This window comes from Ochotona curzoniae, unplaced genomic scaffold (assembly GCF_017591425.1).
Source record: "Ochotona curzoniae isolate NIBS_2020 unplaced genomic scaffold, NIBS_Ocur_1.0 scaffold_3208, whole genome shotgun sequence".
Taxonomy (NCBI): domain Eukaryota; kingdom Metazoa; phylum Chordata; class Mammalia; order Lagomorpha; family Ochotonidae; genus Ochotona; species Ochotona curzoniae.
Window position 1 is genome coordinate 8,350,964 of NW_024467106.1, and position 24,639 is coordinate 8,375,602.

General features: G+C 39.3%; 1 protein-coding gene across 3 annotated transcripts in view; it reads left to right on the plus strand.

Annotated features, from left to right (window-relative positions):
• Positions 1-24,639, plus strand: part of DENND1A (DENN domain containing 1A) — a 486,903-nt gene that overhangs the window by 126,722 nt on the left and 335,542 nt on the right. For all 3 annotated transcript variants that reach the window (XM_040963819.1, XM_040963821.1, XM_040963820.1), the window contains one exon: positions 8,065-8,108. In XM_040963819.1, the coding sequence (XP_040819753.1) occupies positions 8,065-8,108 (44 nt within the window). The remainder of the gene's footprint in view (positions 1-8,064; positions 8,109-24,639) is intronic.

Consider the following 24,639-nt stretch of genomic DNA (forward strand, 5'->3'; position numbering starts at 1 on the left):
GGACACAAACCAGTGCCCATATGGGATCCCGGTGCATGTAAAGCGAGGACTTTAGCCACCAGACTGCCACACAGGGCCCAAGAATACATTTTCTTAAATAATAAAGCATCTTCTCTGTATTTGTATTCAATGTTTAACAATTAGTTTTATTTTCCCCTCAGATGTTACAAGGAGAACCTCTGGCCTTCAAAATTATTTCAAGCTTTTAACATGAAATTTGTCTTTCATGTATTGTGTTTACTAGTTGAATTGAGTGTTAGTTACTTTGGAGTCATTTTATTTATATCCTGAACTTGGCAAAGGCATTGAAATAGAGAAATTGGAAAGCTCTCATTCATAGTCTGCTACGGCCTGTTTCATGACAACATGTTTTAGTTATTTGTCCAGATGTATTCTTATTGTTGAGTCACAATAATGACTGCAAGACAGATCAACAGGAGGACATAAATAAATAAGACAAAAAAGAAAGCCAGTGTGGGATTGTTTGGAGTCTGGTAGATCCAGGCTGAGTCCCAGCTCTGTTTCTTTGTGAATTTGTCCTTAGTAAGCCTCAATTTCCTTATTTATAAAGTAGAATTGTATCTACTTACCTGGCAGGGTTGTTATGATTAAATAAGATAAATTAACACACCTATGGCAATGACTGGTACACCCAAGAGTTCAGTAAATGGTAGCTGATGGTGTTATAATTGCTAATACAAAAATGTGTACTGGAGGTCTGTGCAACGCAGTGTGCAAACTTGGAAAGCAAAAGAATCAGTGGTAAGGTCCTTCAGTTTATACTGATCCATCTCAGGGTTTCTGTAAATCTGGGAGAGTCCCTTGTGCATTTGATGTTTACAGATCATTAGCAAACAGATGCCAGGAGGCAAATAAACTGTAGCCTAAGGATTTTGGAACCACTGACAGTGTAGGGGGAAAAAAAAATCAGTTTCTGATAAAGTTATAATAACAGTTTCAAACAAGTAATAGAAGGCAATAGGAACATTTTAATTGGGTTTATAAAAGTTGATTCCAGAACACATGGATTTCCAATTTGAGGTACACCTATATGTTGGTGGCCATTTAGTTCACAATGCTTGCTTATTTCTCCATTGGGGTTCATAACATAACAGCAGTTTGTATTTATTCTGTGCTTACTCCATGCCGATGTGATCTTTAGGAAGCGCCAGCATTCAAAGGCTTATTTTCATTTGGCTGTTTTGAAATTGATCTTAAATCCACTTGGAGAGACAAGCTGTTCTTTTCTTTCTCTTATACCTCAAATATTTTGTTGTATATTTCCAACAAGCAAGATACTTTGTGGGAGACAAAGCTGAGGTCTGATCTTGTCTGATACCTTTGGACCACATCCCATCAAGAAGGGGTTGCATGGTAGCACAGCATCAGCCTTGACTGCCTATGGAATTTACCTCGGGCTCAGCCACTTGTTCATAGAAGCCCTTCAGGACCAGGCTAAAGGCTGCCGTACCCATTGCCTGCAGAGCATTTAACAGAATGCATGGCAGCAGCTTTCCGAATTCTCTGTGTTCTACATTAGGGTTAGTTACATTGCACACTGCTGGGGAAGCTTGTGAAGTAGTTACATCACAATAGTTACAGCACTGATGGCTGCTAATTTTCTAACTTAGGATAAATGATACCCTGTTGCTTTAACTATGATGAAAGGTACACGATCACCAAATAACATAACTTTGTAATGAAGTCTGAAATCTTACATGAAAGACCTGTCATAGCACCTGGAACATACTGGATACTTTGCTTTATATTTGAGTAAATAATTAAGTTATCCCTTTCCAACAAGTTTGACAGATGTGATATATCTATTTATGAAGACCATATGCAGCAATCTCACGTTTATAGTACATAAAGGGCACAGCTGTCATTTAAGTCAAGTGTAAGGTAATTATTCACATTGGCATAAAAAAGTGACATATTATTAATTCAAGAAGATAGGATAAGGCCCGCCATAGTAGCCTAGTGGCTAAGGTCCTCGCCTCGCTAGTGCCAGCATCCCATATGGGTGTTGATTCTAATCTTGGTCGCCCCACTTCCCATCCAACTCCCTGCGAATGAAACTTGGAGACTAAGATAGTTAGTAGGAAAAAGAGAAATGTACACGAGCGTATTCTTTTTTAACTTTTGTTCCTCCCGTACACCCCATCCTGTCCCGCCTCTTCCCGCCTCTTTTGGACTTTCCCAGCAGTCGGATTTCCAGGTTTGTGGCACCGTTTGCTTAAGGATCAGATTTACGTCCCTTTTGCGGATGGAACTAGTTACGGAACACACTCAAAATTATGGTCACTAGCGGCATTAGCTAGTTAAAATCCATCAGCTTTCTCTAGAAAGAAAGACCTAACTCCCTGCATTTTTACTGTACCGTGTCAATGGACTCATTATTTGCTGAACAGCTGATGCATTTAGGACTTGTTGATTCACTTAATTGGTAACTGTGCTACATTCATAACTCCCAACAACTGAAAACAATAGGTCAGTGTCTGCTGTTTGTGCTTGAGTCGCCACATCGGAGCAGGACATGTCTGAAAGGCAGAGTGTCTGGCCCGTGACTGGCCCTGCGGCTTGCCGTACTGAGGTGGGTTTTGCTCTCCTTCCTTGAATGATGCTATCTGTCTTTTTGTTACAGGCTTAGGTGATCCACTGTTCCTGGGTTAGCAGGCTAGCTGCCGTGAAATAGTATTTGATTTCATCGCCAATGCCACTGTTGGGGGAAATGCTAGAATAGAATCATGGTTTAAAATTGGAATGAATCCAAATTTTTTATGTCTTGTCTTATATTCTATGTGTTAGAGTTGAAAGTTAAGACCTGGGATAGATTTGTTTTTAAAAGCAAATATATATATATCCATTTGTACCTGAAAACTAAATATTCATTTAAAGTACTTGAAAAATGATTCCCTCCCAACCCATTAGTGAATCAGACTCCTATCACATTCTAGGATTACATCTGTGTATCAGAATCAGTAATTTTTAATGAAAGGAGTAATTCTCAACTTAAAAAAGGAAAGAAAACATAAATCTTTTTATATTATCGTCAAAGAAAAACAATGCTAGTAATTTTTTTAATCATGCAAGACACTTGAAATCCAACCTTTAAAAATAATTTACTTTTAATAAGAAAGTTTTAGCTATCATACGTAGAATAATTCACTAAGATAATTTCATTTAGTTAATGTGTTAATGATTGAGATAGGAGAAATGAGGTTGAATTTTTGCTGTGTTAAGTGGGTTTGATAGGAGTGTCACTGAAACTATTTACCACAGTTTAGTCCACACTCTTGCTATTGAGAAATTTTGTATTATACCAAAAGCCAGTGACTTTCTCTTCTAGAAAATGTATTTCTGAGTATGTTTTGGGAAAGGTTAAGCTTAAAAGAGACCACTCAAAAGATATCACTTCTTAGGTTTTCTGAGACTCTGCGTTTTCAAGGGATAAAACTGGAAGACCTCACTGATGAAGGGGCAGTGGAACGGACTTTTATCCCGTTTGCAACATATTCCCATCTTCTCATCTGGAAAATTAAATCTGATTATAGCTTGGATTAACATTTACGGTTCTGGGGAAGGGAAGATGGTATCTCAAACTCCATGAAATTGAACAATGAGATTATATCATTTATAGCTTATGTTAAAGTCCTGCTTTTTAAAGGACAGAATTTGGTAATTGTAAGCTTTAAATGTATTCAGTATTTTTTTTTTAATTCTTATTGACTGGAAATGTCCTAGAGGGAATGATAGTATGGCTTCAGTAGGCATTAAATATAATGTTTTCTGCCTTGATACCTAGTACGGTGAAAGTGAAAGCAGTTAGCTGTGTTAGCTGCTACATGTGCAGCTTCTCTTAAAGTTCCTGAAAGAAGGCCAGTTATAGAAGATAATGACATTTAGTTTGTATACAATTGTTGCACACATTTCATGCAAAATGAAGTCAACCTGTTTTTCAATAATCCTTTCTTTTTGAAGCAATAACTTTTCAAATGATGTCATTGATGTGACACAAAAATAGTTTTGTAAGGGATGTTGTGTGTGCACAAGGCAGTATGTGTATAAACATGCTAGTTACCAATGTGCAAATGAGCCCTCCTAACCACGTAGAACCACAGAACTTTTATGAATTATTTTGCATTTCTTGTTATAAAAGAGCTGTCTACCACGTTTTCTAGGAACTTTAAGCCTAAGGCAGAACTCAAGGTTTTTGGAGCCTGTGTAAAATAATTTATAGCACCTTTCCAGTAAGTCTTGCCCAAACTTATTCTATTAATTAAACATCCTGTGACAATCTGGTATGTCTTAGAGAGATGTAAAAGCATGTGGGGTAGAAGACTAGAAAACATAGATTATTGAGATAGTAGAAAATTAGCCTTCCTTTTGGGGATGTTTGTCTGGAGGTCAGTTGTTTGGTGATGTGAAGACAGCTGGTAAAGTATGATTCAGTTCTGTGCCTGAGTGGGACTGTGGTGTTGAGCCTCCATGCAGTGAGATGTCTTTTAAACATGGCACTGCTTCTTGTGGCCTTCAGTGGCCACAGGCCTGCGAGCAGGTAGGAGCCCATCATGTTGATTGGAGTCAGCTGCCTGTTCAGGGCCTTGTTGACTAAGTGGTGTGTGGACTCTATCAGACTGGACATATGGTTGGCAAAATGTTTGCAGTAGAATTTGTTTTGTTGAGAAGTATTTGTCGGGTAGATGATCAAATTTGTAAGACTCCATTTAGGACAGATTTACTGAGAGGGGAGGTACGAGGTACTACTATATTATGTTCTTCGTCTTTTGCAAGAGGTACAACTAAGGGGAAAAAGCTTAACATATGCCGATAACTCCTCTTACTGCCAATTGCCTAAGCAAATTGCTGTGTTACTTTGTTCCATGGTAGTGTTCTCATCTGCAGATTTGTGTGTTGAGAGCTAGCTGTTTGGTGACACTGCATTTGGCGGTGAGCGTATGAATGTGAGAAGGTGTTTGGAACATTAGCAATCACAGCATTGGATGGTGGATAAAGACATAGATATATAAATATTAGACCGATGCAGTTTTCCAGTGTATGTTATTTTCCATATAAAGATATAGAACATTTCATAAAATGTTCCCAGACCATTTAAAACTCAAAGAAAATGCAGCTGACGCAATGAAATACATAGAGTACTTGTAAAAAACATACAGACACGCAAGTGGATTGCTGCCAGACAGAAAATTTAAAGGCGGTTTGCTTAACTGCAGGGTGCTAAGTTTTGTATGTGTGCCATGCTGAAGCTGTTAGTGAGGCGGTGTTGTGTTGCTTGAGAAAAGCAGATTGTATTTGGACCTTTTAAACTCAGATGTTTCTAATGTCGATATTTTGGTGACATTGTGGCATTATGATCAACTAGAAGTAAAAAAAAAAATGAAATTCAGCCTCCCGTGTTAAGAAAAAGTTTAGCATTATTTGCAGTTTTTGTTGAATGTTTGCAAAATGGCTTTCATAGTTTTATTCACTATCACACTGAATCTTTGAGTTAATTGAATAGAGATTTTTAGATTGGGTTTTGTTTTGAAAAGCTTTACGGTTTTGTTTGTTACTTTGTTCTTCTCCCCAGCAAGTATTGCTTCAGAGAATGTTAAGGACTCAATAAAGTTTGCTTTCTGTAAACCTCAGGGGACTTTTAAAAGAAAATCAGAGTTTTAAGCTTGAATTATACTAGATGGTAATACTTGTAATGATTTGGAACCTGACCCTGTTAAAATCGGGCATCTCATTCTGGGGTTGTCCTAAGACAGCTGAAGGCATTCAGGAATGGACTTTATGTTGCCTGCCACTGAGACTGGCTTAGGCGATGTGGTTTGTATGGCTTCCATGTTGGTATTCTGTGTTCTCTGGTCATCTTTTATCTGCAGAGAATTAAAATAGGTTGATTTTTCTTCACTTCCATTTTCTTTTTTTTCAATTTTAGGTTGTATATATGAATACATTTTAGAAATTATGAGTCTTAATATGATTTTTGATAATCATGAGTTTTTAATTATGAATATAATTAAGAGAAATTTAAGAACTTTCTTCCACCTGTAAACCGGAAACTTCTCTCTTTCCCTGAAACAATACAAATTTTGGTGTCTGATGTTTATTCCCTCACAAAATGTTGACAGAAAAATGAAATCTTTGGTTTTCTTTCCGTTGGCATATTGTGATTTCCTCAAAGCACAAACTCCTGCTAGAAAGAGGACATGATATTAAAGATTTATATGGAGGTCATTTCTGTATGAATTTTTCCAGTTGAAAAGTAAGTGTTAACCATATGACAACTGGAAGAGAAAATATAAGCCTTAGATGACTTTGCGGCTTTCCCAGCCTCTGGTTTATGACATCCCTGGGTAGCTTGGAGACTGTGGCCAAATCTTAAATTTCTCATGTATGTTCTGGGAATTACAGCCACTGTCCTCTTTTCCCAGTCACTCCTTTCCCTTCCCCTCCCTCCGTGGTTGCACACTTGGAGAGATTTGTTGGGCAACAGCCTGCCACTTGGTGTCCTGCTGGTTAATTCTTTGTCGACCCAGTAGTTTTCCTGCCACACTGTGAGCGCCCTCTGGCTTCCTGTCTTACAGATCTTAGTCCTTGGGTGATTTTAACCCAAAGACTGGCTCTAGCTTCTGAACCCGACTCCTCAGTAGAGCAGCCCTGAGTGGTACTGCAGGGGGCGGTAACGCCAGAATGGTGCTAGTCACCTCCAGACGGGTCCTTGGGCCCCTTCTGGCAGGTGGAGATGAGGCTAGGGATAAGATCCTCCCCTCCAGGTTCTACACTTGAAGTGCTGAAACGTTCTGCAGATAGTTTCAACTTGTATGCGTCAGCCCATGTGGAGAACTCCTCTTTTGGTGTGACCAGCTGAATATTCCGGCTTATGTCGTTAGTCTTGGATTAAAAGGAAAACAAAACAAAACAAAACAAAAAAACCACTGGGCTTCAGGACGGGTGAACTAGTATTTCAAGGAATTAAGTGTTCTGTGTAAATAGATCCTTAGCTTTTTTCCTTCTGATTCTTCATTGAACACCAGTTAACCACATTTGTACATTGTGATTTAGAGGATTTTAACTTTACATGGATTCACTTTCACAGAGAAATAAATCGTGATTTTTAAAGATAGATAGGAAACATGAGCAGTGGCTGTTATGATCTTTGGGAGAACATCAAACGTGCTTCTTACCCCCTGAGCCTTTTGTGTTGATATATGATTTTTCAAATAGGTATTTTTCTGATCACACTCTTTAATGTCTCTGAAGAGCCAACTCTTTCTCTTATTAGAAAAGATTGAATGTTGTCCCAATCAATAGTAAATGGAGTGCTAATAGCTTTTAATTAGTACACTTCTGTATTGACTAACAGGAGATGGCATTGGATTACCTTGCAATTATGTTTTAAGAATCAAATGGTCATAAGAGATTTCTTCACTTGTGTATTTATTACAGTTGTGCACAAGTCTGATCCTATCTTCAGAATACAGTTTCTTACATCGCGATATTTTGTTTACACTGACAAAGCCAAAAGTCCTGGTTCTGTATTGAAGAAAGCTTTATCTCGTTTTATCTGTATTTTCCTAAGGGCTGATGAGCGTCTCGGGAAGGATATATCTTCTTTTCACACGCAGCGAGTTTGACATTTCCCCCTTCCTCCCATGTCTGAAACTGGTGCAGAAGGTGGCTTATCAGGCTCACATCTGTTAGGTATGAAAAGGGGACTTCTGTTTAGAGAAATCGAGCAGGTTTAAGACTCATTTTCTCTGGAAAAATACATTGAAGGCAATTTACAGCTGGCAACATTTTCGCATTAGGTAATAGTCTAAAGTGAAGCGAAGTATCAGGTCTTTACAATTTTTTCTTTTTTATAAAATTTCTGGAGGAGGGGAAGGGGAGTGCCTTGCCGAGCCCTCCCTTGTGCTCATCAACGTCGCAGCCTCAGCTGCCCCCCTTGGACCCCCTGCCAGGGCTGCTATCATCTTCTGATCAAATATTAATGCGTGATCCTCTGCTTGCTCACTAATCCAAAGCCAATTAATATTATCTGTCAATTATTTACAGATCCTGAGGTGCAGAGGCAATTCCCGGAGGACTACAGTGACCAGGTTCGGAATGCGTAATTAATTTTTTACATGACAAAATTTATTTCAGAGTTGTTCAACATATTATTACTGTTCTTTTTACTGAAAGAGATAAATGAATTTTTAGGAGGGAAGAGAGGCAGTAATTAGGAACCAAATACAAAAAGTAAAACATAGTGAGGTTGTATTGAAAGTATCAGTGCTAGATTTGGGGTGTTATCCTCAGGGAAATGCACAGAAGCTAAGGAAGGAAATTTATCGTAGATTTTACTTTTTTACTTTGAGGTATGTTCATTAGGAAATCCTTTTGGGTTGCTTGTGAACTTTTAAATTTCAGTGCTATTTATGCAGTTGAGAAGCAGTGTAACAAAAATGAGGAGGAGAAAACTTTATACCATTTCCTGGGATTTGAAATAGAGTGTGACGCTATGTGTTATTGTAGTACTGGGAGAAGGTGCGTATGTAGGGTTGGTCTTGGAGGCGAGAGCAGTTCAGATGATCGTCGTGAAAGTTAAGGGCAGCTGGTTGGTTCCGCCATCTGGAATTTCCAGTGTTCTGCAGGCATAGAATGGAGTAGAAGAAACCATTTTACCCATAAACTAGTGCTGAAGTCCTGATGTTGCGCATGACTTAGCGTTAGCGTTAGGGGATATATTCAGAATTCTAGGTTATACCTCGAGAAATATTGGCGATGTGTTGTACTCTTTTTCTGGGAACTTACATTTTTAGTTCAAATATGCAACCTGGTATACATTTTAAAATCAGTTTTGAAATAGGAGCATCCCTGATTATCCAGAATAAAGCAGTTTTTAAAATTTTTCATGTGTGGAATATTATACACAGTAAAAGCTTATTTCTGCAGTATATCCATTTAATGTTGTAAATACAACAGAGTGGAGATAGCCAGGGCAACAGTAGTAACAGTTGGGCAGTGTTGCCTGATGGGTAGAGTGCATGGTATCTGATATGTCTTTAAGGAATGTGGGAGACACAATATGACTAGAACTAAAACTGGGTAATCAGTACAATGAGCTGCTTTGTAATGAGATTTTTAGTAGCACAAAAACCCAAGAGAACAGATAGGATTTGTTTTTGTGACTGATCTCAAGACTTTTGAACAAGATTTTAAAACATATTGGAGTCAAGCACTCTGGCCCTTCCACTAGGAGAGGTACATTTTTATCTTGCCTCAAATTGCTGAGATTAAGCTCTCTGATTTTAAACTACTCATCTGAAGGTTGTAGGATAATATTAATATTGTTCTTCAGACAATGTCCAAAGGACATAAAATCTTTAGAAAGCTATTATATACTTGAGGTCACAGCACTTAAGAAAATTATTGTCTAAAATGTTGCAACTAGGTAATAATCTCTGTGGTCCCATCATCTGAATTACCCAGTTAGAGACAATTTCTTAGCAGAAAACTTAAAATAACATAGTTACCACCTGGGTATATCCCTTCAAACGTAGTTTCTTGCTATGTCTAAAACCTTTTTGAGCAGTGTGACTTTTTTTGGTATAATTTTTAAAAATTGCAGAAGTAACACATTTATGTCACACCTGTAGAAAAAATAGACAAAACAAAATTTTAAAGAAAAGTATACAAATCTGTTGTTTTACATTTCCTAGATGATCATGGCAACAATTTGATGCTTCTCTATGTTTTTTTTTTTTTCTCATCTGAGTGTATAAACGTGAGTGTTTGAGGACAATATGTGGGTGTTTGTATATATGCATGTACTATACAAGTGTACACAGAAATATGGACTATTGTCAATTCTGTCACTGCATTATGGAGTCCTGTTTACTGATTTGATATTTTAGTGTTACGAACTTAGTCCCCTCTCCTTTGATTAATGGGTGGTCCTACCAGTATTTCATATACTGAGGTTGGAACCATTAAAATTACAATTGGGTTCTACAGAATGATGATAGCTTTAGTTATCTGAAAGGTGCTCGTAGGTTGGCAGACTTTGCAGGCCGGCAGCACTCACAGGCTGCGTGGGTAGGCCTGGTAGAGGGTCCACATCACTGCCTCACTTGGCATCTCCCCCACCTTGGGACACATGATTTTTCTCCTGCACCCTAGCTAACTCAAAGAATAAATAACGGATGAACTTTGTTTTTATGAGCTGCTACCTTCAAATTCTCAGAAATCTGAGAGTTATATCTAGTGGTAAAAAGAAATGAGAACTGTGTTATTCTGTCATTTCTTATTTACCTTGGTTGTCTTATATATATATTTTTTTCTTACCATTTGTTTGATTAAAGCAAATTACCATCCCCTATGGTGTTCTATTTCTAAAGGAACCCTGAAAAACATTTTCCATTACATTTGAATGTCAAATGCTGAATATGCACTTGATCCAGCTATCATCTCTAGTATTAAAACGTTTATGGTATAATCCATAAGGGATATTTGAGATAAATCACCATAAAGTATAGCACTTAATACAACACATAAATACACATTCCCTCCCTCCCTCCCTCCCTCAGTGCCCCCTCCCTGGTTTTTCTCCTTATTCTCCTAAACTATCAGTGCTTGTTTTTACATATAGTGTGTTTCCCATGTACCAGCACACTTGATCAGAGACGCTTGCTGCTGCTAGATGTTTTATTCTGTGTGTTCTTTGTACCTTACAGTAAAAGAATCTGTCACAAATTATTGTGGCTCACTGCTTTAGAAACCGAGAAAAAAGGGAGGTTAGATTGACATCTGTGGCTGAATAATGATGACCAGCCTTTTGGCTCTCCTTGAGCCACAAAGCTAGCACTGCCTTTAGAGTGGAAAAAGAAGTAAGAAGAAAGGGGAGGGATAAAAGAGAGTTACAAATCTGTGGTCCTGGAGATGTATTACTGTTGGGCCAGTTGTCTGCGTGGTATGATAATCCATTTTGATCTTCTCTGTCTTAATTGTCTGCTAAAGACAAATGGGCAGTAAAAGTTCATCAGTTTCATCTTTTTGCTTCTCGTTTAGAAGCAGAATAAATGATCCATCCCCACAGAAGAAGCCTTTTCTTTCTGCCACGGAAGTCATGCAGACCCAACGCGTTCTATTAAAATGTTTTCCCCTCATTATTTCAGTCCTCTCAGCTCTGATAGATCTTACTGTTTCATAAAAAATGTAATCTGGAATGTAAATAAGGGTCTTGATACAGAAGGAGGAAGTAATGAGCCACGGTCTAGGACCCTGGATTGCAGTCACTGACAAAGTGGTTTCTCTGCACCCCATCCTCCGCATCCCCCACCTGAGGTTGTGACACCCCCAGACCACGATGACATCTTTGGCTTTTAACCATTAAGTCCCTGTAGCACTCAATATTTCATTTAAAGCCGGGTGAGCCTGCTATCTTTAAATCTAAAAAGACAGGCTTTGTTAATTCCTGAAAAGACCTGCAGTGCCTGTATTTTTTTAAAAGAGAAAAACAAACAACAACAACAACAACAACAAAAATATGAAAGCAGGTCCTTTTCAAAGTTCATGTTATTTATTCTGCTTTTGTTTACTGCTTGGCTAGTTTAAATATTAAAATATCAACAGTGGTAGGTTGTTCATTTGAAAAGAATCCCATGGTTTTTGAAAAATCTTCCAACAGCTCACATAACATTTTTCTTAAATTGAATCTCACATAAATGTAATGTGAATGAGTCTAAAACTGTTTTTATGGTTAATGAGTTCAGATATGACTTTTGACTCATTTTTGGTTTCATTTTCACTCTATTATTATAACTTTAGGGAATGTATGTCTTAATAAACCCTGTCCAATTAGAAAATTTTGTTAAAGATTGACAAAAAGCAAGATAGTGTATTTCTTTCATTTGCAGAAATTGTTTCTCAAGATACCAACTTGTCAATCAGATGCTTAAAAACAAGAAAAAAAATACCTTTTCCTGCTGAAAATAGCCTAGTAGTTAATTAAGTGGATTTATAATCCCATTGTGTTTACTGTGTTCATTTGTAATTATGGAAATAATTGATAAAACTTTACTTATTGTGATTAGTCTGTTTTTAATAAATAATAATTGAATTAGGAATAAAAGGAAAATTAAATGAACATGATAAATTATAGTCACCACTCATGAAAATTCCATCTGCAGTTTCAAAAGATGATATTCAGATTAAAAAATATGAGCATTTATTTTATATGGTGTAGTTTGGAATGAAGATATAACCTATCAGAGAGGAGGTTTCTATAAATAGCCTTTAATATGTCGAATAAAATAGGTATTACTCATAGTATTTTATAGCATTGGTTATGTGATTATTTCTTAGGGTAAAGTATGTAGAATTAATCATTTGTTCTCACAACTGTCTGTTTTATGGCCTGTTTGTTCTGAGAGAGGTGATTAGAGCTGAGTGCTCTAGAAGTTGCTTCTGCAGTGTGACTGTCTATGTTTTGATGGAAGGCAGTGAGTGTCCAAGACTGCTTTGAAGGGAGGCCTGAGCGCACTTTTTGCCTCTGTATATGCATATTGCTGTTTAGGGTTGCAGGTAATTTTTCTTTCCACTGGCACTGAAACAGAGGTTATAATGAAACCAGCAATCTTTATGCATTTATAGAAACTATAAAGATTTTATGGAAATCTTTATATAGAAACTAACAGTGTTTCTTGTACGAGCTCTGTAAGCAATGTAGAAACATGGTACATTGGGAAAAATAAAAAGGTACCCTTTTATGGTTTCATGTGGCCTATGTGATTTCAGAATTTCATGATAGGCAGTTAAGCAAATTATAAAAACATACATCAGCTATATACTAAAAAGGAACAAAAATATGTTGCATAACTTAGGCTAACTGTGATGGAAATTGGCATTTCTGACTTGCATGTAATTGCTTAAATATGGAGTTTTCATCTGTTCATGTTTCAGGTATGTTCTAAATAAAAAATTCTTAAGCTCACGGTTATTCAAAGTGTACCCTATGTAAATCAATTAGAAGGTTCTGAGTAGAAGACAATGGAGATAATATCTAAAAAAGAATAACTTTTTGTATGTTGATATTTCTTCATTCTTTTTAGTTTGCTCTGATATATGAATATTTCCAGTATTAAATTTGATAAGCCAGAGACTAAGTATCTGTATTGTGAAACTGATTCATGCCCTGATTCTCTGAAAGAAAAGTACACATGTAAACCAAAGTTGTTATGAAAGGAAGCCCCATTATCTAACATGGTGCAATGTGCGCATGCGTAATATTTGTACAACATGTGAAACAAATGTCAAAACTTGTATCTCTCCCCATTCTTAGGCAGAGAGATACAGGCAGCAGTGTATCTGGTCTGTATTGAATGTGACATTAACTCCACCCATGTTCTGCTGGTCTTTCTGTAGTGATTTGTGTAAGCCATTGGTCTTCAAACTGAAATTGAGAATTTTGGATTTGTGCTCCTTTTAGCTTGGCTTTCATCAAGTTCCCAAAGAATGGAATTGGATCTGGGCACATCCCATTTCTTTAGGAAACTTTTTGAGCATTCTTCCTTTTTCCATTCTCCACTGAAGTGGGGACTGTTCTGCTCCCAAGCTACTGATAACAGTCTATTCACATTAAATCTGTCCTCAGTAGTAAAGACATGTTGATCTTGGGAAGGTTTTGTGATACCATGCACCACAAAACAGAACTGGTGAATTCGTCTGAATCCCATCCAGGAGATTTGGTTATCTAATAACCAAATGGCTTATGTTTTAAAATGGTTCTACACTTTGAGCTTTAAAATTCCAAGGGACTATTCTCTCGTTTTGCTCCCTCCTGTTTATGGTGGCAGAAGCAAACGGGGACACTAGGTTTGCTTTTGTGCATTACTGGAGAGACTGGTTGGTGCAGTAGCTGCGAACGATGAGTGGACACCACACCAGGGAATGAGGAGGAGAGAAGAGGAGGGCTTCATCTTTCCTCTGAAGGAACTTAGTCTTCAGGCCGTTAGTGTAATAAATGTCCAGGACCTTTTGGTAGCTTTTGGAACAGTGTTATGATCTGAATACCTGAAATTGGGAATGCTTCCCCAAAAAACAAAGACCTTTGGAAGTCACATTCCTGGGTTGTCTGTTCTTTTGTGATAGGGAGCTCTAGAAGTTAATGAAATTCTCACGAGTGGTAGAGAGACCCATGTACAAGTCTTGGCTCTGCCATTAGAGAATATCATGCTTTAGTCTTTGATGCATGGCTTTCCCAGGATTCTGCCATGTGTTCAAAAAGATCACTTTTCATATTTCATATTAATTTAGCACTGTGGCATGTAGGTTGGAATATAATCGCCACAGAAAATGAACCCGCAATCTGTTCGGACCCTAAGAACAGGGAGGCCTTTACCAGAGTGAAAGCATCATAGTACCCTGCCAACCAGTTTCCCTGTGATCCCCCCTGAGTCCAGCATTGCCACCAATGGAGCTGTTTTGGTAGACTGCATTACAGATTTCCAGAAGATTCATTGATTGCACCTGTGTCAGTGAATCCCAGAATAAACATCTGCTTCTTTGTATTTGCATTCAAGTATCCCATTGATCATGGGTGGGTAATCTTAAAAATACAATCAACCAGAAGTTGCTGCTTTTTCTCCCCTGTGGCGTTACAAACCAAATTTATTACTTTGGACAAACATCATGTTGCTTATTTAAAAATGTTTGCCAAAGGGGTGTGGGAGAAGTGTACTGAAGAGGAGCTTTTCTGAAATAACCATATTCCAACTATTTCTCCCCATTTCCAGAAAAAAGGTGAATTTAAGAATGGGATGGGGTTAAATTGGCTCCTTAATGGAAATGTATTTCAAAACCTATAAGCGTTTGGCCAAGCTCAATTGGAAAATTGAGACATTTCCTGACTGAAAGCTCTTCTTTTAAGTTGAAGATTTCCCAATTTGGTCACTCCCCAGCTGTTACAGTTATATAGAAGGAACTCATTAAAAAGACAAATTCTTTTTGAGCCATTCTTTCTGAAAGTATGCCAAGCTATACAGTTATGTTGTACTACTACTATTTGAATCTGTCCCCAGGAAGTGTTAATTTATATAATCTTATTAGAAGTGTTCCACTGATCTGACTCCGCTCTAAAGCCACCACGTTGGGTGTCTGTGAGTACTATTGGATGGTTTTGTTTCTAGCAAGTTGTCTGATTTTACCTGAGTGGATCAGGTCTGCTTTGGAGAGTGGCAGTGCCTGTTTCGTCTCGAGCTTTATGCTATCAGTCAGTCCTTGCTGCTCTTGAGACACATCTACTAGGTTGCAGCCACCAGCCTTGTACATTTTCCTTGCTAATTGCTCCCTAGCGTGTTCTGTTTCCCTTGGTACCCACAGCCTCAACTTGTCTCAGGTGGCATCTCCCAAAGAGACCGAAGACCTGCAGTCAATACCCTCCATAGAATGGCTGGAGATAATGTTTCTAAAATTGAAATCGGATCACACTGTTTCCCTTTGGTCAAAACTGTTGTTGGTTCCCTGGTGCCTTCAGAATCTGTCCCAAATTCCTAACCTTGATTCGCAGTCTGACCTTGACCTGGCTTCTAGCCTTGTCTCCTCCTACTTTTTCCCAAACTCAAACACACAGAGCCTTACCATAATCCTAGAATGCTTTGCCCATTTGTATCTTGTATACTTTTTCCCCATACTGTTTTTATTGTTAAGATGTTTCTCTGCTTTTTTTTTTTTTGTACCTCTCCCTGTCCCCTTTTATCCCCTTGGGAAACTTCTTTTTTTCATTCTTAAACAACTAACTTGTATTTCATTGTCTGTGAAACTTGGTCTGAATTAGTCACCCTGCCCTCAAGTTCATGGTGAATACTTGCAACATTGACTCTTACCTGGTGTTTTTCTGTGTCAGTTTCCTAGTCAGTCTGTGAATTCTTCAAGTGGCCCATGTTAGAGGTCTCTCTTACCAGGTAGACAGATTGGAGCTCAGTGACCGTGAAGTTATGATAGGCAGAGATGACTGCTAAGGAGTTAAGATTGTAGGAAGCATAGAGTTACAGAGACCGGGTATGGGAATGAGCATGAACTCTGGAGCCAGACCACATGGGTTCAAATCCTGGCACTGCCACCTACAGAGATGTATAATTGTGACATTTTGTTTCCTCACTTGTGTACTAGAAACAGTCATAGTGAAGACTGCTGGCAAGGTTAAGTGATTTGAAATGTGTGAAATGCATAGAATAATACATTACATTCAGTAATGTCCATTAACCTAGTTGCTGCCACGTTTAGGGGTAAACTTAAAATAGCAGGGTAACCCTATTCTGGTACATTTGTTTTTTGAGATGTTAGGGTTGTGTATGTTAACCTTTGCTGGCAGAATTTCAGCATAGTTCCAGAAAGAATTCTGGAAACTTCTCTTTCCAAACCCTTGTTTTCTAGACCAGCATTTACCTAGGTCACACAGGAGAGTCCTTTTTCAGGTGAAGAAGAGAGACAGAAACACTTTCCAAATATTGATGTTCTAAAATGTCCTGGAAACATGAAAATCCCTGAAATGATGAGGAAGGGGGTTCAAATAAATATTTTTTAAAAATTTATTAATTTTTATTGGAAAAGCAGATTTTTACAGAGAAGAGAAACAGAGAAAGATCTTCCGTTCACTGGTTGATTGCCCCAAGTGACTGCAATGGCTGGAGCTGAGCCGATCCAGAACTGGGAACCAGGAGCCGGAGTTAGGAGCTTCTTCTGGGTCTCTCACCTTGAGTCTCCCACTCTGAGTCTCCCATGTGGGTGCAGGGTCCCAAGGCTTTGGGCCGTCCTCCACTGCTTTCCCAGGCCACAAGCAGGGAGATGGATGGGAAGGGGAAGAGGTGAGACATGAACCGGCTCCCATATGCGATCCCAGCACATACAAGGTGAGGATTTAGTCACTGGGCCATTGTGCTGGGCTCTCAAATAAATTTTTAAAAATTTATTTTGATACTTAAGAAATATATATGTTGGGATTCCCATGTTTAAAACTTCAGAAATTTAGTAATGGGTCCCACTGTGCTTGTACGTGAGCCCTTTTGGTCACACACACTACTTTGTTTTACTTAGCTTTCATTTTTTAATTCTCGAGTGCAGTAAAGATCCCTCTGGCTACCACAGCTTTCAACTATCCAGCATTGATCAGCTTCAGATTTTGAATCTGCTGTGTTATGAAGTGCAGACTTTGGGTTGCACATGTATGTATTCATGCATATAGCAGATGGTGGTGGGTAGAAATGAAAAGATATTTATAAAATAATTGGTAGTGAACTGATCGAAGGTTGTTTACTTACCTTTAAATTTTGAAGATACCATGTGAAAAACGCTGTTTTTCTCACACAGATTTTATCTCTGAATATGCCTTTGTAGCCCATTGATCTAGTAAATACTCTTTTTTCAAGAGTCAATTCAATGTCACTTGCCCTAAGACATCTTTCATATCCCCCAGGTAGATGTAATAGTACCTTCCTTCAACTTGACCTTATTTCTGTCAGAAAAGTTAACTAACCAGCACTTTATATGCATTTTTCTGTCTTTCCCTTCCCCTACACAGGAAGTCAGAAATTCTGGTTGATTTGTGCTATAGCCTCTAGGGCCTGCCTGGTACTGCCCATGATGATGATGGGGTCACACATATGATATAAGCAATAAATGACCAAATCATGTCCACAATGTGGCCCTTACTAAGGCTCAAGTGGGGCTAGTTAGAACTACCCAAACATACATTATGAAGCCCCAAGTTACCCAGCAGAAGCTTAACCAGAGCGTTTAAAATTTTTATATTTGAAATGTGAGCTTGAGGCTTTTTTATATCTAGTTATAGAAGAATGACCTATAAATTTTCAAGAACATTATTTTTTTTTATTTTTAAGCTTTATGTACATATTTATTTATTTTTCCATATTGTTTCCTTCATGTTTAAAGGGGCGTATTAAGGGAGAAGGCCCACCCAATTTCCCACCCTCCCCAAGAACATTATTTTTATCACAGCATTCTTCCCACTTCTGCTGTGTTGCTTTTTGTTTCTGTCGATCTCAACTCCTGGCAAAATGAGAAATGTCTTTGGATTTTACAGAAATGTATCTGTTATAATGAACACATTTAATGTCAGCTTAGAACTACTTCTCATTTTCCATATCTTACTTATTAAGAATGATCAACTCTAAAATGTTAAAAGCCTCCTTGTATTTTTTATCATTATTTTTTTCATAGGTATTGTTACATGTTTGACCCAAAGGAAAATTCAGAAGACCAAGACGCCCCGTGTAATATGAGATTTAACTTGGGTGTGTCACTTTGGGCCAAGGCTTTATTTACTGTTTGCAGCATTTTTTTTTCATCTAAAGTAAGGAAGTGAAACTGAGTTTGTAGAATTAGTGAAGAAGTAACTCTTTTATATGCAGAGTACCTGAACTTATCTAGTTAATTGTTTTCTAACAGCATAGAAGATGTGAAGGAAAGAGAAGGTTCAGCCATTTGTTTATGCTCGATGGTGTCTGGCATTGTATTTAGTCCTCGAACGTAGATAAGGGCTCACTGTTTGTTATACTGCAGTGATGGAAACCAAGTCTTCTCCCCGGACTCCCAAGAGTCCAAGCCCATAGCAGATGAGCCAACCATTTATCCTCGTGATCCCTCCGAGGCTCTGATGATCATGGTATCTGATCCAGAGACCTGTAAGAGTGGAACGGAAGCCATGACATCACTGGGCTGGCCTGTAAGGCCATCCTACCTTCAGATCCCTTAGCAGAACAACATAACTTTGCACTGCACTGTTGGCAATGTATATAGAAGGTGGAAGAAGGACTTCAGCTCAGCTCAGCATGGAGGGCGACTGCTGCACATTTGTGGCCATCTCTGAGTGTGTGTGATTGCAAAGAGGCTAATGCCACAGGGATGGAGAGCCAGCCTCTCTCTTGGCTAGAGAGGCCAGCAGGTTACCTCCCCCAGGTGGCCTGATAGGAACTGTACTTGATTTTTGAGTACATCCATTTGAGGGTGACTATGGCCGTGTAATATTATTGAGGTAGCCTCATTGAGCATATGTGAGACTTGGGAAACACCTGATATATAGTAGGTGCTTTGTTAGCTCTTTCTACTGGTCACTTCACTCCGGAGAAGAGGTGACTGTTGATGTGGGAGAAATAAAATAAGAGCTGGATAGATTAATTCCTTAATCAGAAATTTAAGACAGTTAGATACCTTAAATGATATACATAATTCATATGTTAGGCCCAAATGATGCATTTGGATAGAAATGACTATTACCATGTGTATACAAACATTCTCTCTGTTCCTTTCATTTTTCTATGTCAAGAATAATTATTAGCCTTCAAGTTTGATTCTCTGATGAATTCAAGAGTGTGCTTTGGCCAGCACAGTCTCACTTCCTCCTCTGAGTCTTCAGTAGGAAGAACGTGGACTGCTAGCTCAGGGCCTGGCAACAGTGAGTGTTCAGTAACTGCCTTTGTCTCTCCTCAAAATCTCCTTCCATGCAGTCTTTCTCTGCATCCTGAGTACACTGACAATGGCTATAAACCCACCTTTCTTCAACTCAGGCTGTGGGGAAGACGATCCTGTAAATATATTTCATCAATTCCAAGATGCACATTTTTCTTTTAGGTCAACATTTCTAAAACTGAGAAGTGTCTTTTAGCCCAGGGTATGTAATTTGTATTGTTACTTTCCCGCAGTGATTTGTTAAAAACAATAGTTTTCAATGAATGGCTTCCTAGTGTTGAAGATATCCAGTAGATTATTGCAATAAAAAGTCACACAGGATTTTGTTTTTGTTTTTTTTTTTTTTTAATCTGTATACAAGAAAATGGACTGTGGGAGCTCTGAAGACAGGCCAGACATGACGGGGGACACATACTTTAGAGACTCAAGATGGTGGCTCTGCTCAGATTTGAAACAGCAGCCTTTTCTGGTCTCTGTCTTTGACTGCAGCTCCTCTTTCCACAATCCAGGGTTCACATGGGGGTCACTGTGCGAGGCTTGTCTTCCTTTCTGGAGGCGGGCAGGTTCCCAGTTGGATGCCTGTTTCTTCGCACATGTAAGGCTCTGAGCGTGTGGTCAGTCTGATGTTAGCAATGATGTCTACAGGGTTGAGGTGGACCTCAGTGAGGTAAGAGCATGCACCGAATCAGAATGAGGTGATGGTTATATAGGCCCACACAAGTTCGAGGGGAATGGATTTAAGCCCTTTGGTGACTTCTCATCACATAAAGTCTAGATTCCTTCACACACATCCCATGGGATCCTGCTTCATTGGCCCCCAGCAGCTCGTCCAGCCTCATTCTCCACTCCCTCCTTCAGCCCCTGCTTCAGCCTGCTGGGTTCTTTTAGGTTCCTTAACCGCCAAGAGCTCTTTAGTGGCGTTTGCTCATGCGTGGGCTGACTTTCGCCTCCTTCATCCTGTTCCTCTCCCACTCCTGGCCTGGAGAATTCCTGTTCATTTCTGATGTCTTAAGTGGCCTTTCCATCTGAATGTGGGATGATGGCATTTTGTTCTTCTCCCTCAGCTCCTGTAGCAGGTTGAGTTAGGTTTCTGCATGCTCATTTCCGTAGCATCTGTCTTGCCAACACCTTTTGTTAACAGGGACCACACCTTGTGCTTTCTCCTTAAACTGTAACATGTTGTCTGTCACTACCTGTATTTTGTTGCCAGGGCAGTACCTCCATTTTGTTAAGATAACTTTGAAGAACCCTTAGGTTCTCTATTCTATAAAATAATGTTTGGAAGGATTTTAAGAAACCAGAAATTTGTATTCACAGAATTATCTTGAAATTCACCAAGCGTGGCAGACACTTGAATCTTGGGCATACGAAGGGATCCAGCAGTTTTCTGGTGAAAGGGATTCGTGAATAGCAATGTGGCAGGAACTTCAACGAGGAGCTTGAAGTACTTAGCAGTATGAGGCAGAAATGTCCAATGAGCAGTTGGACCCAGTGCTGGAAGGGTGGTTCAGAAGTGAAAGTTTGAACTTGAGAGTCATTGACTAAGTAATACAAATCAAAATGAAAGGTAAGCAGACCTTTCACAGAGGAGGTGAATGCTGAAATCCCGGGAAACATGACTTGTGGAAAGGAGTTGCAAAGCTGGCCAGCAGTCAGGTCATGCGAGGGGCAGGAGAAAACGCTTTTCTGTTCTGCGGGGATGTCAGAGGACTTGGAGGTGTGGGAGTAGCAAGTGGAGTACCAGAAAAGGCTCCTCTTTTACCACAGCTTGTATCTGAAGACCACATTCGAAGAGGTCTCCATCATTGCATGCCTCGCTTATCTGTGTGCATCTCTTCGCCTGTGGAAGGGGGTTGTTTGGATGAGAAAGACTTACTTTTGTGAACAATGCACTGTACAGAGCAGGTGGGAATTCTGTGTGGTGTATATGTGTTTTTGTTCTTCTACCTTTAAGAAAAAAATTTTAAGATTTCTTTATTTTTACTGGAAAGGTAGATTTACAGAAAGAAGATGAGACAGAAAGATCTTTCATCTGCCGCTCACTCCTTAAATTTCTGCCGTGGCCATGGTGGGCTGAGCCAATCTGAAGCCAAGAGGCAGGAGCTTCTTCTGGGTCTCCCACAGGGTGACAAGGTCCCTAGGCTTTGGGCCATCCTTTATTGCTTCCCCAGACCACTGGCAAGAGCCTGGAAGAGAAGTGGAATGCCTGCACTTGGAGATGGAGGATTAGCCAGTTGAGCCAGCATGCTGCCCCCTCTCCCTCTTCTTTTCCTGTGACATCCCATAGCGACACTAGTTCAAGTATCAGTGCATTTACTCCCAATCCCGTTCCCTGCTAATGTACTTAGGAAAGCAGTGGATGATCATTCAAGTGGTTGGGTCCTCCAGGTGGGAGTTTCTGGCTCATGGTTTTGGTCTGGCTCAGCCCTAGTTGTTTCAGCCACCTGAGAGTAAATTCAGTGAATGGAACATCTCTCTGTCTCTTCTTTCCTCTGTGAATAAACACACCTTTAAAAGCATTTTTGGGCACAGTGGCCTAGTAGCTAAAGTCTTTGACTAGCATGTGCCAGGATCTCATATGGGCACCAGTTCATATCCTGGCTGTTCCACTTCCCATCCAGCTCTCTGCTTGTGGCCTGGAAAAGCAACAGAGGACAGCCTAAAGCCCTGGGACCCAGAACCTGTGTGGGAGACCCAGAAGAAGCTCCAGGCTCCTGGCTTCAGGTCAGCTCAGTAGTGAAACAGCAGAAGGAAGATCTTTCTGTCCCTCCTCTCTCTGTAGATCTGACTTTCCAATAAAAATAAAATAAATCTTAAAAAACAAAACAAAACAATCTTTTTCCCCTGAAAGAAGAGGAAGCACATTTTGGTGCCTAAGATGTTTGTTGATGTAGCAACAATCAGGTGGATGGTTGCATTACCAGACAACCTGTGTAACTGGCATTTTACCCTTAGGAATTTGACTTTGGGAGTATTAGTGAGTTGAATGGTCTCCTTGACACTTAATAGGGTTGGCAAATTTTTAGCCAGTTGACCACATCCTGCCTGGGGCTGGTTTTTGTATAACCTTCAAGTGAAGATGCTCTACCCCCATTTATAAGGACACCTCCTGCTGCCATCTCCCCACCTCCCAACCCGCCTCCTAAAGAAGAAAAATGTGACAGGCAGTGGCCCACAAAGTCTCAAATATTTGCTATCTGTCCTTTCTTAGAGAAAAGCTTGCTGACTTCTTTAGGTTACAGGTAAATACTCAAAATGAAGCCTGATTTGCATAGGTAAATTTCCCATTGATGGATTTCCAGGCTGGTTTGAACTTTTCTCTGAAGTAATGACTTAACCTGTCTCCAAGAATGAGTTGTGAATTCAGTTGAAAACTGCGCCGTGTGCCTTGACAGTGTCATCAGAAGTCAGAAAGAGCTTAATTATTGTGTAATAGCTCCGCATATTTCTGGAAAAGGTTTAAACCAGTTTAGGTCCCAGTTTTGTGCTTTGTTTACCTCAGGCAAGCTGAAATAAGCATTAATATTTGTGTGTTGGAGCATGGTACAGGCTCAAAGCACATCCATTTCATTTCTTATACTATCTTGTGTTATTTTCTTGTGTTTTGCTGGTCTCCTGAAGAGGAAATAATAAAATCTGAAACTCCTTGACTAGGCTTCAGAAAAATTTTTGAATTGTTCAGTTTTTAAAATCCAGCAGTGTTTCATATCACCTGCCTTCTGTGTTTTAATGAAATGCCATCAATCTGTGGTGCGTATGCTTCTCCTGACTCTTCTCCCTATCTTCCTTTGAGAATCTGCAAGTTCTGAGAAATAAACATTAAATTGGAAGAGTTCTGTGATTGGAGATGTGAGAATCTGATTGCTAACTAATTCTCCCTGAAACAGATTCGCTGTTCACATTTTGTTTTCCATTGTCTTCTCCCGGTGTTTATTGATGAGGTCTAACATCCCCTGCTATTGAATAAGTAAGTTCTATTATTCCCTTTTCATCATTTTCAACTATTATTCCCATGCAAGAGCTAGTAAGTAGAAGGATAGGTATATTCCCCAAATAGAATCCTATCTTTCAGAAGAAGCTTAGGAACCTTGATTAACATGCCTTGTTAACTGATGATTTCAGTTCCATACTGCTAGTGGTGGAATAATTTGTATAAACTAAGCAGTACAGATTCCTTATTTTAGCACTAAGACTTACAAAGGCTTCTTTTAGCAGCCTTTAATTTTGTACTTATGTATGTGACATAGCCTGTGGCTGTGATAGCTACTGTGAATCTGCAGTTGTTTGGGGATGAAAGGAGGAGGCAGCTGGAAACTCGGTAGCTACATCTAGCTGTCTACCTCGAGAAGGCCTTGATTTCAAGTTTATCTAAACAAGCTCGACTAATCCCAACTATCTAGGGGGATCCACTGTCAAAACAAGCAGCGTGGCCCCGAGGCAAACACAGCTATACAGAAATGAAGGCTGGGGCTTCCAATGCTCCGACGACTGCATACTGGAGGCTCTTTTCCCCCCTGAAAGAGGGGAAGAGAGGTAGAATTTGCATAATGCCTTTTCATTGGAAACTTTTGGAAAGCTGACAGACCTCCAGCTTATAGATCTGGAGCCACAATACAGTCTATAGGAGAATCCTTGAATGACCCAACCATATTGAAAGAAAATATAAAAGCGTCCAAGTATAGCCAAGCGAGAGAGGAAAAGAGGCTGATGCATTGTCTAACATCTGCTGTACTTCTCGTTAGTTTTGTTCTTTGCTATTCTGTGTGGACTTTGGAGAAGCCTAAGACAGCCTAACATGAATCCTATAATCTTCCTTCTGAATATTTATGTAGCGTGCCAGCTTCTAAGCTGTCCTTTGCGTTTCCCTACTCCTCCTCATTTTCATGCTCTCAAATGAGGCCAACATTTCAAAAGCTAAATAAATGTTTGTGAATGTTTATAAAAGATTTGCATAAATTTGTCCTTGTCTGACAAAGATCACTTTTTTTCTTATGCCAGTTCTGAAAAAAAATTTTTTTTTTTTTTTAAGGTTTTGGTGCTTTTCTTGACAACAAAGTCCTGTATCCCAGAACAATGATTGCTGATTAAGTGTGTATGCAATTGTGACTGAATAGGCTTTCAAGATCACTGGTGAAAAAAGACCTATCATCTGAAGGCTGAATT